This window comes from Geotrypetes seraphini, chromosome 18 (assembly GCF_902459505.1).
Source record: "Geotrypetes seraphini chromosome 18, aGeoSer1.1, whole genome shotgun sequence".
NCBI lineage: Eukaryota > Metazoa > Chordata > Amphibia > Gymnophiona > Dermophiidae > Geotrypetes > Geotrypetes seraphini.
The window spans coordinates 6323754-6339871 of record NC_047101.1 but is presented as its reverse complement, the minus strand read 5'-3'; the positions used below and the strand labels follow the sequence as shown (position 1 = coordinate 6339871).

Sequence of the window (16118 nt, the reverse complement as noted above, 5' to 3'; positions counted from 1 at the left end):
CTCCAAAACCTGGTATAAGAAAGCCTAGTAGAGCTGTACACAGGTCTCTTAAATAGCCTGGGGGGGGGGGGGCTAGTGAACCATAGAGAGGAGGACCCAGGCCCATCAGCCACTCCAACCACTACCCATGTGTGGAACATGTGCGCCCACCAAAACCCCCCTAGAAACCCTACTGTACTGCTATATAGGTTGGCACCTGCAGGCGTAAGGTGGGTATAGTGGGTTTTGGGGGCGTTTGGGAGGGGGCCCGTCTTAACCTATAAGGGAGTTCTGGCGAGATGTTTATCTGGCACCCTTTTTGTGAAGTTCCCAGCAGTGCCTGTTGCCATGTCTGGGTAGCCAGTCCCATCACAAAAGGTCTTGTGCTGGGCATTAAGAACAGCGTGTGGCTATGGCTGTACCTCAGGGGGGGGGGGGCAGTTGGCCCTTTTGTCAGCTGGGAGCAGACTCTGAAAATCTACAAGTTCCGAGTTACGTACAAATCCGACTTAAAGACGTAGCTCGTTCTTAACCCGGGGACCGCCTGCATTAAAACCCCGGATCTGAAGGTGTTTGTGTCGCCTTGAAAAGCGCATCAAAACAACGCATTGTTTGCTCCAGAAAAAAGGATCGTCTCGATTTCTAAATCCCCCCAACAAACAGCGCTCTCGATGTCAATTGAACTTTGCAGCCCCTCCCCCCACTCTTGCAGAGCGCCCGGGCTACCCCATTCCTCACCCTACTCCGTCTTACCTTATTCAGGAAGCTGGCCACGACGTGCTCGAAGGGGTAGCGGTAAACCATGCACACCCCCACCGTGAAGCCCATGGCACTTCCTTCTCTGAATCTAAGGCACCCCCAGGTCTTAGAGACACAGAAATAGGGGGGGGGGGCCGAAGGATTGTAAAGGACAAGACAAGCCAGAGCCACTTATAGCTCACGGTTCTGAATGGGAGGGGCAGGGACTGGAAAATTCAAAGAAAGGGAAAGAGAAAGCGGAGTCCCGACTGGGCAGTTGCTGGGAAGGGGGGCGGGGAGCTGGGCGTCGTAAAATCCAGCCACCAAATGGGGAGGAGGGAGGGGGCTGAAATCCAGAGCGAGAGAGAAGCTGGCACAGCCCCATCCTGGCTCCCGTCCCTTTTTCCCGAAGCTTGCAGGACAGGGGAGGAGGGCAGAGGATAGGAATGGGGCTCACCTGTAACAGCAGGATAGATGAGGCAAGGGGATGACGTCACCCAACAGCACCTCCAAACAAACAAAGCATTCCACTGCCCTTGGGGGCAGGGACACAGAGCTGTCACCTCTAGGACGGGTGATGAGGGCAGAGATATAGAACCTGGCACCTCTAGGAACGGAGATGGGAGTAGGCATAGGCCCCAGAACAGGGTGGAGTCACTGGACCCCGGCACTCCAAATTTTTGCTACATGTCCTTTCTCACCATGAGGCCTTCCTTACCTTGCATCTGCACATGCTTCAGGCCCGCTGTCCAGCTTCCGTGCTCTCCAAAACAGGAGGTTCAAAGGGGGTGAGATCCAGAAGGCCCCGCTCCAGGCTATCCTTATAATGTCTTCGATGAAGCCTATAGAGCTGCCACCTCAGAGAAGCAAATACCTTGTGGATCATGTAGAGAATATGATAAATGCTGAAGACGGGGAGGGGTAGGATTGAATGATGGACACCACAGGCAAAGGGGGAAGAAGAGGAGAGAAATGCTGAAGAGACAGGAGATAGGGAGGGAAGCAAGAGATGCTGAAGATTATGGGGGAGGGAGAAAAGGAAAGAAATGCTGGAGACCATGGGGCTGGTGGAATGCTGAATGCCATTGGGGGGTTGAATGTTGGGCACAACAAGCAGAGGGGAGAAGGAGGGGAGAGATGGTAGAATGCACAACATCACGGGGGGGGGGGGGGAGGGGAGGAAAAGAGAGAGGCTGGAGACTGTGGGGAGGGAAGGAGAGAGAGGCTGAAGACCATTGAGTGGGTCACTGCAGCTGGTGTGCAGACCAAGGCAAACATGTCATGATCTATTAAATGGCCTCTTTTCAGGTGGTATCCTCCCCCCTTTTTCTCCTCCCTTCTACACATAAGTTTCATGTAAACCTTTCTCCTTCTCTACCTATTATTTAAGTTCTTGTAAACCGTGTCAAGCTCCATATTCGTGGAGATGAAGCGGTATATAAACTTAAGGTTTAGATTAGATTAGATTAGGTCATTCTTACAAACTGAGTGAAAATGAACAATGACACTTAATGGGGCCTATTTATAAAAACAGGAGAAAAGAAAGAGCTCCATAGAATTGCCATTCTCTGGGAAACTGAAGCATGAAATTAGTTTGATCACTGTGGGCAAGTTCTCTCACACTGACACATCCCACCTGCCCTCAGGCATTCCGCCCTTTTCTCTCACACACACATCCCAGGTCCCTTCCAGCCTGGGATGCACTGGGAGGGGCCTTAGGCGACTGAGCCAATCAGGGTCATAGGCTCCTCCCATTGCACCCAGAGGCAGGAAGGAGGGGTGGGAGGCCTCGGCTGGGGAGTATTTGAACTGGAAGGTCTCAGCCGATCCAGCCTGGCCCAGTATACCACCAGGTTTGTTTACTCTGAAGGGAGGAATTGTCTTAATTTATGTAAGAGGGATACAATTTGATCCTCTGTGACATGAAAGAAAAGCGTCCAATGTCGGTCGGCTTCTGCATCTAGACCAGGGGTGTCAAAGTCCCTCCTCGAGGGCCACAATCCAGTCGGGTTTTCAGGATTTCCCCAATGAATAATAATAATAATAACTTTATTCTTCTATACCGCCAATAATCGTGCGACTTCTAGGCGGTTCACATTGAAAAGAGCTGGACAAACAGCGAGTTACAGTATGCAGATAGTGAAATTACAGTGAATGCAGAGAAATTACAATAAAGAGTTTGTTAAGTATTTCAGAGGGGACATGTTAGAAATAATAGAAATGTATTTAGTGTTTGGTGTAGTTACTGTTTAGGTCAGTGTTCTTCAACCACCAGCCCATGGACCAGTGCCGGACCACAGAAATTTCCTGCCGGTCCACAGGGCCAGCACGTGCCTCAGGCCCAAAACAGTGTTCTTGAACCGCCGGTCCACGGTGCGATCGATGCGGTGTTATCTTCGAACCAGCTCCCTCTTCCTAACTGATTCAGTGCACAAAGGCACGTTGCAACGTCAGAGGGAAGGCTTCCAGATGAGGCACGGGACATGAAAGATGCAATTAGTACTATTATGGGGGCGGGGTCTGGGGTGGAGATTGGGTAGAGATGGGCGGGGTCTGGCTCACAACTTAGCCCAATGTTCTTCAACCGCCGGTCCACGGACCGATGCCAGTCCATAGAATAATTCTTTTATTTCTGCCGGTCCATAGGTGTAAAAAGGTTGAAAAACACTGGTTTAGGTTATATCTGTCGAATAAGGCAGTTTTTATGACTTTTCTATCCTTCTACATATTGTAAATCGCTGAATGTCCAGCTTTCTTGAATGTAAACCACCTAGAAGTCGCAAGATTGTGGCGGTATAGAAGAATAAAGTTATTATTATTATTAGCATACAATGAAAGTAGTGCATGCAAATAGATCTCATGCATATTCATTGGGGAAATCTTGAAAACCCGACTGGATTGCGGCCCTCGAAGAGGGACTTTGACACCCCTGATCTAGACTAATAGGATTTCTAGGTGCTGACATCAAATATTTTGATTAAAAAGAAACTCTGCTTTTTTTTTTGTTTGTATTTCATAGAAAGTCTACCTCCGCTGCTGCAGTTCCCTCTGTCCACCAGCAGAGGACAATCCTTACAAGCTGAATTCATCCTGTGATGGCTTTTACTTACTACCAAAGTGATTGGAGTTTTCTCTGCAACTTAATTTTCACAAACACCTACTACGACAAACTGCATGCAGTCATTTATAGCGTAAACAACTGTGAGTTTTAACTTAACTGCCAAATTGCTTCAGCTGTTTCTATATTGTATTCTAAGAGCTAATTAAGAGATTTTTTTTTTAACTTTACTTCTCACCTTTATCAGCAGCAGCTCAAAGCTGCTCTTTGGGATCCAGCATGAAATCTCGCTACTATTTGGGATTCTGGAATCTTGCCGCTCTTTAGCATTCTACAAGGAATTCTTGCCACTCTTTGGGATTCCACGTGAAATCTTCCTACTCTATGGGATTCTGGAATCTTGCCACTCTTTGGCATTCTGCATGGAATTATTGCCACTCTTTGGGGTTCCACATGAAATCTTGCTACTTTTTGGGATTCCTGAATCTTGCCACTCTTTGGCATTCTGCATGGAATTCTTGCCACTCTTTGGGATTCCACATGAAATCTTGCTACTCTTTGGGATTCTGGAATCTTTCTACTCTTTGGCATTCTGCATGGAATTCTTGCCACTCTTTGGGATTCTGCATGGAATTCTTGCCACTCTTTGGGATTCCACATGAAATCTTGCTACTCTTTGGGATTCCTGAATCTTGCCACTTTTTGGCATTCTGCATGGAATTCTTGCCACTCTTTGGGATTCCACATGAAATCTTGCTACTCTTTGGGATTCCTGAATCTTGCCACTTTTTGGCATTCTGCATGGAATTCTTGCCACTCCTTGGGATTCCATATGAAATCTCGCTACTCTTTGGGATTCTAGAATCTTTCCACTCTTTAGCATTCTTCAAGGAATTCTTGCCACTCTTTGGGATTCCACATGAAATCTTGCCACTCTTTGGGATTCCACATGAAATCTTGCCACTCTAAGGGATTCTGGAGTCTTGCTACTCTTTGGGATTCTAGAATGTTGCTATTATTTGGGTTTCTGCCAAGTTCTGTGACTTGCATTGGCCACTGTTAGAAACAGGAAAGTGGACTAGATGAACTACTGGTTTGACCCAGTATGGCTGTTCTTATGTTCTCATGTTCTATAAACAATGCCCGTCTTGGAGCACTTATAGAATAGCATTCAGTGTCCATTTTTTTCAACACCAAATGTGGGCACCATCTATGCTTATTAAAATATTTTATATACCACTTAGCTACAATGCAAAATCAAAGCAGTTTCCAAAATAACAATATAAAGAATGCCATTAAAATAGGAAAGACTGCACACAGACACCTAGAAAAAAACTGCAGCCAAGTCCGGCCTTTTTAATCATGAAAAGCCAATTGGAAGTAATGTGCCTTAAGTCCATGGCGTGTAAGCACTTAGGCATGCCAACATATGCCAACCATAGACTTGGCATTAATGGTCATTCCTTAGTGTAAGTGTATCCGTGCCAATGTGCACGATGGAATTGGCACTCGGCTCATGGCATTGAGGCACCAAGTTATAGACTTGCCTCATAATTTGTAGGTGAGGCAATTGAGGGGGGGAGGGGGAGGTTCAATGACTTGTCCAAGATCGCCAGCAGGACTGGAACCTTGGTTTCCGTGGGTCTCAGTTTGTTTCTTTAACCCATTAGGCTACGCCTCCACTCCGATTAGCTTTCGGAACATATCCGAGTTAAATACGAAAAAGATCGCAATCATTTGCAAGACAGTAAAGATACCGAACTCTTCCGTGTAGGTCAAGACAAATAAATGTTTATTCTAGGTCAAATCGCAGAGGAGTTGTCTGCAACATCAATATTTGCTTGTTATTTCCAGAGCTCAACTGCTGAGCAAAGGCGGAGAAATGAGGATGATCTGTTTCAAATGCAACAAGGGACAGGATTATAAATACCAACCTTGTGAAAAATTGTGAAGACTACAGTTACTGATATTTTGTGGGCCGAAGCCATCATTCGCACAATATTCAAAACACAGCAATACTTTGGAATCAGAAATGCAGAGACCAAAGAGAATAATTTTTTAGCCGTTTCACACATTAATGACAATATAGACTTTGACGACAAGAACGCACAGGCTTCAAAGCGAGTTTGGTGTAGCGCACATGTATGTTTCATAAAATATTACACTTGTGCATGTCGTGTGTGCTCTTAAGCAGGGGTAAAAGTCCACAGGTTCATTTTTGGATGATTAATGCAGCTTTTGGAGGGTAATTTCATACATACAGGGCTAAATTCTTCTATTACTAATTATCTTTTCGAGACATTCGCAGCGCTGTACGTTCAACGCGTAAGAGATGGTCCCTGCTCGATAGAGCTTACAATCGAATTAAAACAATTAGGACAAATAAGGATTAGGAAATTAGTTATGGTGGGAATGATTAAAACAAACATGGATAGTTTACAAGCGAGTAGTAGTAGAGTCTATAAATAGCACTCAAAAATGTGTGCTGATGCGATCAGCATTAAGAGCGCACGCACTTCAAAGAATCGTAATTAGCGCCGGTTCTTACGCCCTAACCTACGCCTGCTAAAACCCGGTATAAATGCTGGCGCTCAAGCGGAATTGTAATTAGCGCTGGTTCTTACGCCGTAACCTACGCCTGCTAAAACCGTGTATAAATGCCGGCGCTCAAGCGGAATGCGCTGACCCGTTAATCTGTAACAATGCGCACAGTGTTTCGGAATGCCCCCGACATACCCGCGCCTCCCTTTGGGTTGCATGCTTTGGCAGGTTGGCGACGAGCGCTGTACGAGGGCACCTTGAAAAGTCTGGTAAATTTCCACGAGATGGCGCCACAGCCCATTAAGTCATCGTCAATGAGTGTTTTGCAGAGTTTGACGAAAGCTGTTTTTCCGATGGAATGGAAAAAAAAACCTGGAAACTTACCGGACTAAGGTCTCCATGTACAAAGGTGTGCTAGCGGTTTTAGAGCGCGCAAATATGCCGCGTGCGCTAGCTGCTACCGCCTCTTTTTAAGCAGGCGTTAATTTTCTGCTCCGCGCTAATCTTGTGCTTGCGCTAAAAACGCTAGCGCACCTTCGTAAAAGGTGTATAGCCCTCGATGGAGACTACGTTGTTTCAGTTGCTTTTTCACAAGTTTCAAGTTTTATTAAATTTTGTTATGTGCGCAATATCAAATGCTTCAATGCGTATAACATTTTTTGAAAATGCGGGGCAAAACAAAACTTTTTTATACAATTACATACAAATTCTATACATTCTTTTATTTTTTCTGTTCAATTCAATTATTTTATTTCATTTTCCAATGACATATCAAGTATCCACTTGTACAGAAAGGTAAAGTCAAGCCAAAAATAAATGTAATACAAAATACAATAGTAAACAGATTATCTGCTATCTTAATAAGAAAATGTATATATAGCTTAACTTTAACTCAAGTCCTCTAAATAAGGAAAACAAGATGTAGCATCAGCGAGAAAATATTATATAATATTACAAAGTAAAAATGAAGACTGAAGGTTGTATAGGCTGCGAAGGTAATCAACAATCAATGAGTCCTCAAATTCCCTTCTCCTTTTTTCAGAGAAGCCATTGACAAGAAGGTTGTAAGTTGGCTAAGATCAAAGAAGACATATTTTTGCGTTTGATAAATTATCACACATTTACATGGGTGACGAAGAAAAAAGGTCGCCCCAAGAGCAGTAACATAGTAACATAGTAGATGACGTCAGATAAAGACCCGAATGGTCCATCCAGTCTGCCCAACCTGATTCAATTTAAAATTTTTTTTTTTTCTTCTTAGCTATTTCTGGGCAAGAATCCAAAGCTTTACCCGGTACTGTGCTTGAGTTCCAACTGCCGAAATCTCTGTTAAGACTTACTCCAGCCCATCTACACCCTCCCAGCCATTGAAGCCCTCCCCAGCCCATCCTCCACCAAATGGCCATATACAGACACAGACCGTGCAAGTCTGCCCAGTGACTGGCCTAGTTCAATATTTAATATTATTTTCTGATTCTAAATCTTCTGTGTTCATCCCACGCTTCTTTGAACTCAGTGGCAGTTTTACTCTCCACCACCTCTCTCGGGAGCGCATTACATTACATTACATTACATTCCAGGCATCCACCACCCTCTCCGTAAAGTAGAATTTCCTAACATTGCCCCTGAATCTACCACCCCTCAACCTCAAATTATGTCCTCTGGTTTTACCATTTTCCTTTCTCAGGAAAAGATTTTGTTCTACGTTAATACCCTTTAAGTATTTGAACGTCTGAATCATATCTCCCCTGTCTCTCCTTTCCTCTAGGGTATACATATACAGGGCTTCCAGTCTCTCCTCATACGTCTTCTGGCGCAAGCCTCCTATCATTTTCGTCGCCCTCCTCTGGACCGCCTCAAGTCTTCTTACGTCTTTCGCCAGATACGGTCTCCAAAACTGAACACAATACTCCAAGTGGGGCCTCACCAATGACCTGTACAGGGGCATCAACACCTTCTTCCTTCTACTGACTACGCCTCTCTTTATACAGCCCAGAATCCTTCTGGCAGCAGCCACTGCCTTGTCACACTGTTTTTTCGCCTTTAGATCTTCGGACACTATCAATAACTCCTGGCTATAACAACAAAAAATTCACGTTGACCTTTCTGTGTATCTCGTGACAGATCTGGAAACATTTGTATCTTATACCCAAGAAAAGCTTTCTGTTTATTTTTAAAGAAAAGTTTCAATAGCCAATAATCGGGATGCACGTTTTTTTAAAAAATGCTCCCCAGGCAGGCCGCCTATATTGAAGGCACCTCCGGGAGCCTAGGGAGGCACGCAAGACACCTAAGCTCACCTAAGGGCCTTAGGCGAACCTAGGCAGCCCTACCCGTCTCCCTAGTAGAGGAAGAGACGCTTAAAATGTAGGCCAGCAAAATGCTGGTCTACATTGTAAGCAGACGCGGCCGCTCTACTTATGGCAGCAAGGGATCTCCCTGCTGCAATAAGTATAGCGGCCGCTGCCGCCTGTCCCATCCTCCTGCCGGAACCCCCCTGGAACCCCCCCTCCCCCCCAAACTGGTAATTGCCAGCAGGAGGATGCCCAATCCTCCTGCCGGAACCCCCCTGGACCCCCCTTCCCCCCCCCAAAGGGATTTCCCTAATTAGAGCCACTGGTGAAGACCAACGTAGCACATTCTGAGGTCTTTTCTTAGGGATAAAAACTGCTTTCCCAAACAAGAAAGTAACAGGACTACTCCAAGGGCAACAACTTTCAAAAGATATTTAAGACTTTAGTCAGATAGGAGGTTTCTCTCATTTTTATCGGTCCATGACTGTGCGTATTAGTGATTTAAGGTTGAGATCATCTCTCATCCTGTCTTGTCTATGAAGATCAAGTATTTAAGGCTCTTCGCTGCTCACTGTAAATAAGAAACAGGATTAACCTGAGGAAAGGTGTCATGATGTCATGTGGTACGTACAGATTTGCTGAACGTCACAGAGCACATGTCTGGCAGGGCTGTAGACCATTCTCGTTACAGGCTGGGCACCGCAGGGCTCGATAGGACTCTTTGAACCTGTTGGCCAGCATTGAAAACTTACTTCCGTGGCACAGCGAGCAAGGGGCGCAGCCTGATCCTTTGCACTGCAAACAGATGTGCTCAGAACCTCCTACCTGCAAATGAAACAAAAAGGTTGTATTTTACCACAAAGAGGGAGAGTCAACAACACCTTTAAATTTACGTAGAGGTTTCCAGGTTTGCTAAACACTGAAGGGAACAACAATGGGAGGCTGAACAGAGTCTGAAATCCATAAAGAGAAGAGGGAACAGGAGAGAGAGTGTCCGTATCAGCATGAAGTACAGGGGAAATAGCCCAAATTACTGACATCGCAATAGTAAAAGCAGGCAGAACTTAAGTGATAGGATTGACGCATTTTATTGACCAGTTCTCAGAGAACAGATGCTGCTGAGTCTCTGTTGCTTCATTTTCTCTTAATTTTATTTAGATTTGGTTCATCCCTTTTGTGATATACGCCATTGATATTCTTTGGAGCTAACACTAGAGGGAGCTCCACATCAGGCTGCAGAGGTCCAAGAAACAGGGAATTCACAAGAATGCTGGGTGTTGTAGTTTCTGGGTTCCTGAAATGCCAACGAAGTACAGTAAGTACATAGAGGTGAGCAGACTAAGAACCTAGATGGCGATAATCAAGCACCTGAGGCCAATCAAAGAGACTGTTGGAGATTTCAAGAAAAAGCCATAGTGTTTGGAGTGAAGTAGGACAAAGGACTGAAGCTTAAGCTTGGAATTTCAAGCCGGCCACTTCACAAGATGAGGTGGGATATGCTTGGAGGTTTAGTGGCCAAAATTTAATTATGGTAGGAACTTAAATTCTGTTCTTGGTGTATGGACAACAAATAGCTATTATTTGGGGCAGGGACAGAGGAATAGTTAGGGTTACCAGACGTCCGGATTTAGAGGGCATGTCCAGGCATCCGGACAGCTTTTCAAAAACCGGCACTTTGGGATTTGAAAAGCTTCTTCTTTGGGACCGCTTTGGAAGAACATCTGCGGGTGCCCTCCTGACCGACGAGAACAGGTTGAGGAGGCGGGGTGGTGGGCGGGATTGGGGTGTGGCATGGATGGAACAGGCAGAACTGTGTGGGCTTGAGGGCGGGGCTATGGGCCCGCGTTTTATTTAATTAAAATCTGGTAACTCTAGGAATAGCGAGTATGCTGAGTGAAATATTCTGACTAGAAGCACAATACAGTACTCCCCCGAAATTCGCGGGGGTTCCATTCCAGGAACCCCCGTGAATCTTGAAAAACCGCGAATACGGTTTTTCGTGGGGGAGACTGGAGAGGGCAGCCGGAGCGCCGGCGAGTGAAGGAACTCACTCGCGGTATGCTCCGACCGCCTCTTCCTGCACTAAAGTCGGGCCTCACCAATCAGGAGCTGCGTGTCAAAGCGTAGGAGAACCCACGCACCATTCACACACCCTCCAACCAAAAACGTCCAAAGAAAAAAAAACTGTACGACAACCTCCTAGCCACTCAAGCTGCAAAACTCGACCCACAACTCTACAACCTATTGACCACAACCACAGACTAGAAAACCTTCAAAAAAGAAATAAAAACCCTTCTTTTCATAAAACACATAAAACCAAACTAACACCGGCATCACCTGCAACTACTACATATGAACTTCTAATATCATGACAACTCAGATGTAATCCTTAACAACTCAAAGAAATGTACAAACTATTCCCTAAACACTTCTAATATCCGGACAAACCATTTGTAATCCGCCTTGAACCGCAAGGTAATGGTGGAATAGAAATCCCTAATGTAATGTAAATGGAAGCCAGGGTTTTCCAGGCGTACATTCCTGGTGCCTGTCTTCACTTGAATCACGCCTACATAGGCATTTTAGGCCACCTAATTGAAAAGGATTTGGTCCCAATTACTGCCTCACACACTCTGTCATTTGTAAATCGGATGCATCTGGGGACAATATCTTAGAAACAACAGATGCCCATTATCTCCAAAACATGTCCAAATTATTGTCAATTCTACAACCCCTTTTATATCATTTTACATGGGTCAATGTCGTCAGCATATGACGTGAATACAAACCATATATGGTAACAGGTCACATGAAACTTAAAAAAAAAATAACAAGCACCTTACTATCTAAAGGCTAAAGTCTAAAAGGTGCTTTGCTTAGCAGACACTTTCTTAGAACATATAAGAACATAAGAAATGCCTCCGCTGGGTCAGACCCGAGGTCCATCGTGCCCAGCAGTCCGCTCACGCAGCGGCCCAACAGGTCCAGGACCTGTGCATTAATCTTCTATCTATACCCCTCTATCCCCATTTCCAGTAGGAATTTGTCCAATCCTTTCTTGAACCCCAGTACCGTACTCTGCCTTATAACGTCCTCTGGAAGCGCATTCCAGGTGTCCACCACACGTTGGGTAAAGAAGAACTTCCTAGCATTTGTTTTGAATCTGTCCCCTCTCAACTTTTCCGAGTGCCCTCTTGTTCTCTTATTTTTCGAAAGTTCGAAGAATCTTTATCTAAAGCTTCTTACAAATACAGCTGGGAAGACAATTGATTTCACTTCACAACAGGATAAGAAAACACATCTCTCAAACATAAAATGGCCTTGTAGTGTATCATCAAGAGAAGGAAAAACAAACAGTGTCTGGGTTTACAGCTTCAAACACAGTTTAAGGAAAACTACAAGACACATGATGCGTGTCCCTTCATTAATGCCACTTCCTACTTAGGTGTTCGGCAGCCCAGAGCGCCCACTTATGCGCATTTCGAGCACCGATTTTCTACGCACTGGTCTGCACCTCAAATCTCAGTTAAAAAAAGCCATTTGTATGGGGTTTTTAACGGCGGTATGAGCACCTACCAGTGCCTAGCAAATCGGCAAAGGTTCGAGATCCAGGCCTCAATGCGCCAATGCTGCGTCGATGCTCGTAAGAATTCTATGAGGGTTAGAGCAGTGTCTTAGCATTTAGTTCTCCGGGCCGCAGTAGAAAGCTCTACTGTGGCTTAGTAAAAGTGGAGGGGGTGAATTTGCTGATGACTCAAAAGTTGTTAAATCTATAAAAAAAGTCGCTAGAGAACCTTGGGAAATTGGGCGTCAAAATGGCAGATGACGTCTAATGTGAGCAAGTGCACAGTGATGCATGTGGGAAAGAGGAACCCGAACTATGGCTAAGTGATGCAAGGTTCCACGTTAGGAGACACTGCCCAGGGAAAGGATCTAGGTGTCATTGTTGAGGACACGTTGAAGCCCTCAGCTCAGCGTGTGGCGGTGGCAGCTAAGAAAACAAACCGAACGTGAGGATTGATTGATTTAGATTTCTAGACCATCCTACTAGGGTAGCCCAGAATGGGTTTTCAGGAAAGAGATGGAAAATAAAGATGAAAAGGTTATCCTGTCTTTGTGTTGCTCTTTGGGGCAGCCACACCCTTGAATTCTGTGCGCAGTTCTGGTCACTGTATCTCAGAAAAGAATAACAGAATTAGAAAAGGTACAGAGAAGGGCGTCGGGAAGGCATCTGCGCCTGCGCAGTGTGACACACGCCTGTGAGTGACATCACCGTGTTGCATTCACGCATGTGCCGATGGGTAAATCTGGACGCATGTCCTAGTCTTGGAGCACATCTCTTGTCGTTCTCGTTACAGTTACCTTTGCATATCGATCATACGTCTGTGGCCTCCCAGATCCTTCCAGAGGTCTGCAGTTTTGCTCCTCGCCACATCTCCCTTCTTTATACAGGACTGATGTATTTTCCAAATCCTCCGCCTTCTCTGTAAATTTCTTCAACAGGTCTATCTTATCCTTTGGAGTGCGGACAATTCTTAGGTTGTTGGTATAGATGATAATCTTCCCAAAGTCAAGAATATCCGAAGGCTACAAAAGATGAATAACCAGAGGCATCAAATTCAAAAGAATACCCTCCACAACTTAAGCAAACCTGGCGGCAAAATGGCGGCCATCCCTCCCTGCACAGCTAAGAAGCTGTTTGAAAAACACGTCACACGTGCCACCAAACAACCAAATCAAACCCCAAAGTCCGGAAGACTAGCAAAAAAAAACCCTCCCAACGCAAGAATTAATCGGAACCCCTAACTACTATATTAATTAACCACAACACAAGAGAGAACTAACATAATAATAATAATAACTAACCTCCTCACAAACTTCAAACATGGATACCACAATGCAGTGGGTAAGGGGAGAGTGTGGTACAGTGGTTAAAGCAACAGCCTCAGCAGCCTGAGGTTGTGGGTTCAAACCCACGCTGCTCCTTGTGACCCTGGGCAAGTCACTTAATCCCCCCATTACACAGTACTGTAGAAAGATTGTGAGCCCGCCAGGACAGACAGGGAAAAATGCTCCCCTGGGAGAATGGTATAGAAGACTAAAAAGTGTGAAAAATTTCAGCCTCTGATATCCAGAGCTGGTATTGTGACGTCATAATGCCTCATTGCATCAATAAGAGCCAACCTCACTAGTGATGTCACAATGGCTTGATTGTCCTCGACTTGGCTCACTTTTACTACACTTTGATTTCTAGAGTGGCGCAGTGGTTAAAGCTACAGCATCAGCACCCTGAGGTTGGGGGTTCAAACCCACGCTGCTCCTTGTGACCCTGGGCAAGTCACTTAATCCCCCCATTGCACCAGGTACATTAGATAGATTGTGAGAGGGAAAAATGCTTGAGTACCTCAATAAATTCATTTAAACTGTTTGAAATATTTCTGTCCACACTAATGTAATGCTAAGTACCAGCTGGGACCCAAATGCTGGTCTGGAACTGAATATCCAGGTTTAATTGAGCCCTCTGCTCAGTGGCGTAGAAAGGGTGAGAGGCGCCTGGGGCGATGACGCCCCTGCCCCTGCCCTCGTCTCCACCTCACTACTCCTTCCCTGATTCCCCCCTGCTGTGTGTGCACCTCCTTTCCCCTGTACCTCACTAACAACTTCAACAACTGTGTTGGCCCTCCCTCTGACATCACTTCCTGTACACAGCACCCAGAAGTGACATCAGCGGGAGCCAACACGGTCGCGAGGAGCACATTGAAGTTGCTCCTCGCAGTATGGGGAAAGGGAAGGGGGTGCGCGCGGCGGAGGGAGGAGTGGGAAGAGTTGGGGCGGAGAGTAGGAGGAATGATGGCGCCTGGGCAAGACCACGCCCCTGCCCCCCCACTTTGTTTATTCACTCAATCTTGTAACATTTCTAATCATTGTAAACCGCATAGAACATCACGGTCCTGCAGTATATAAACTGTTATTATTATTATTATTACTATGCCACTGCCTCTGCTGTTAGTGGCTTGAACACCACATGCTGAGCAGGGGGTTTACTTCTTACTGCCCCACTTCCTAAATCATCTTTTCCCAGAGCCCGGAGAGCGTGGACTACCTACTTACCTTCTGGTCACTGCCTTTGTGGTCACAAAAGAGAGTGGGACCTCCTGAGATACTGCAGGACCCGCTGTCTCGGAAGACGCTGATCTTCTGTGCTGTCAGTTTAGCTGACGGATAAATGCCGAGATCTGGCGCTTGTCTGACGCCATAAAACCGACCCACAGTCTCGTAGCTTCGGTGGATAAAGCTACGAGGACACTCCTCTGGCAACTCTAGCTCCTGGCCATCCTCAAAAACCTGCTTCAGCACTCGGCCGCTGTATGCCGAAGAGATCTTGAATCGGACTTTCCGGGGTCTCGCTTCATACCTCTGGCTCAGCGTCCTCTGGAGATCCTCCATTTGAAATAACCGTTGTGCTGCGGTTGCCCTATTTCAGCACCATGACCTGTGTGTACAAGAAGAGTTTCTTTATCTTCCCCAGAAAATGAATAATTCAGGGCTCATATCAGGTCCTCTCCTGTATCAGCTAAGCTGACACCACCTTATTAAACATTGATAGATGCCCATAAAATGAAACGTAATCAGCCTGATGAAATCTACAGCATTTGTTCTCCATGTCGGGGAAATGAATAGTTAGAAACAGAGAAAACTGATGGCAGATAAAGGCTAAATGGCCCATCCACTCTGCCCATCCGCAGTAACCATAATCTCTTCCTCTCTCTGAGAGATCCCATGTGCTTATCCCATACCTTCTTGAATTCAGACACAGTCTCTGTTTCCACCACCTCTTCCGGGAGACCGAGTTCCATGCATCTACCACCCTTTCTGTAAAAAAGTATTTCCTTAGATTACTCCTGAGCCTACCACCTCTTAACTTCATCCTATGCCCTCTCGTTGCAGAGTTTCCTTTTAAATGAAAGAGACTCGACTCATACACATTTACATTATGTAGGTATTTAAACGACTCTATCATATCTCCCCTCTCCCGCCTTTCCTCCAAAGTATACAGATTAAGATCTTTTAGTCTGTCCCCATACACCTTATCACGAAGACCACACACCATTTTAATAGCCTTCTTCTGGCCCGGCTTCATCCTTTTTATATCTTTTTGAAGGTGTGGCCAATGGTAGCCCTACCTGAACAGGCAATTTTAATGGCCAGGATTCATTTCTGACTAGTTAAATCACTTTGAATATCGACCAGCTAGATGCCTTTAAAAGAAAAAGGCTCCCAGATTATATTCCAATAGTGCACGATGTCGACATCTGTAGTTGCACTGCTCTAGAGAAGGCCTACATTTGTGTATGTGCTGGTCATCTTTCCATATTCTATACTCCTCACAGTCTTAGGCCTGTTTCTTTTCTGCATAAACCATACACCTGGAAATGCTTGTATGCAGTTGTAGAATCCCAGAAAAGCCCTTTTCCTGCATATAAACCAGGATCCGTTTATACCATGGC

The 16118-nt window shown here is 45.5% G+C and overlaps 3 protein-coding genes across 4 annotated transcripts in view; 1 reads left to right on the top strand and 2 right to left on the bottom strand.

Annotated features, from left to right (window-relative positions):
- Nucleotides 1–939, bottom strand: part of PRELID2 (PRELI domain containing 2) — a 42022-nt gene extending 41083 nt beyond the window's left edge. Inside the window, exon 1 of the mRNA XM_033926934.1 lies at nt 733–939. Coding sequence (XP_033782825.1) covers nt 733–807 — 75 coding nt within the window. The 5' untranslated portion in view covers nt 808–939. The remainder of the gene's footprint in view (nt 1–732) is intronic.
- Nucleotides 1–16118, top strand: part of SH3RF2 (SH3 domain containing ring finger 2) — a 241127-nt gene that overhangs the window by 165502 nt on the left and 59507 nt on the right. Inside the window, exon 3 of one of the 2 annotated variants that reach the window (XM_033926931.1) lies at nt 3737–3918. The gene's annotated coding sequence lies outside the window, so the exon portion shown is untranslated. Of the gene's footprint in view, nt 1–3736; nt 3919–9892; nt 9940–16118 lie in introns of those variants that run through there. The other variant, XM_033926933.1, reaches the window with a different exon arrangement.
- On the bottom strand, nt 9256–15057 carry GRXCR2 (glutaredoxin and cysteine rich domain containing 2). The gene is made up of 3 exons (XM_033927665.1): nt 14722–15057; nt 12973–13197; nt 9256–9435 (listed from the first exon to the last, which is right to left on the bottom strand). The coding sequence occupies exons 1-3, from the start codon at nt 15055–15057 to the stop codon at nt 9256–9258; spliced, it is 741 nt and encodes a 246-aa protein (XP_033783556.1).

What these genes read in the sequence shown, in the direction of transcription:
- GRXCR2 (XM_033927665.1), bottom strand. Translation starts at nt 15,057, where the DNA reads ATGGAGGATCTCCAGAGGACGCTGAGCCAGAGGTATGAAGCGAGACCC. An exon ending in ACAAAGGCAGTGACCAGAAG is followed by an intron (nt 13,198 to 14,721) that starts GTAAGTAGGTAG and finishes CATCTTTTGTAG; the next exon opens with CCTTCGGATATTCTTGACTT. An exon ending in CGTATGATCGATATGCAAAG is followed by an intron (nt 9,436 to 12,972) that starts GTAACTGTAACG and finishes TTTCATTTGCAG; the next exon opens with GTAGGAGGTTCTGAGCACAT.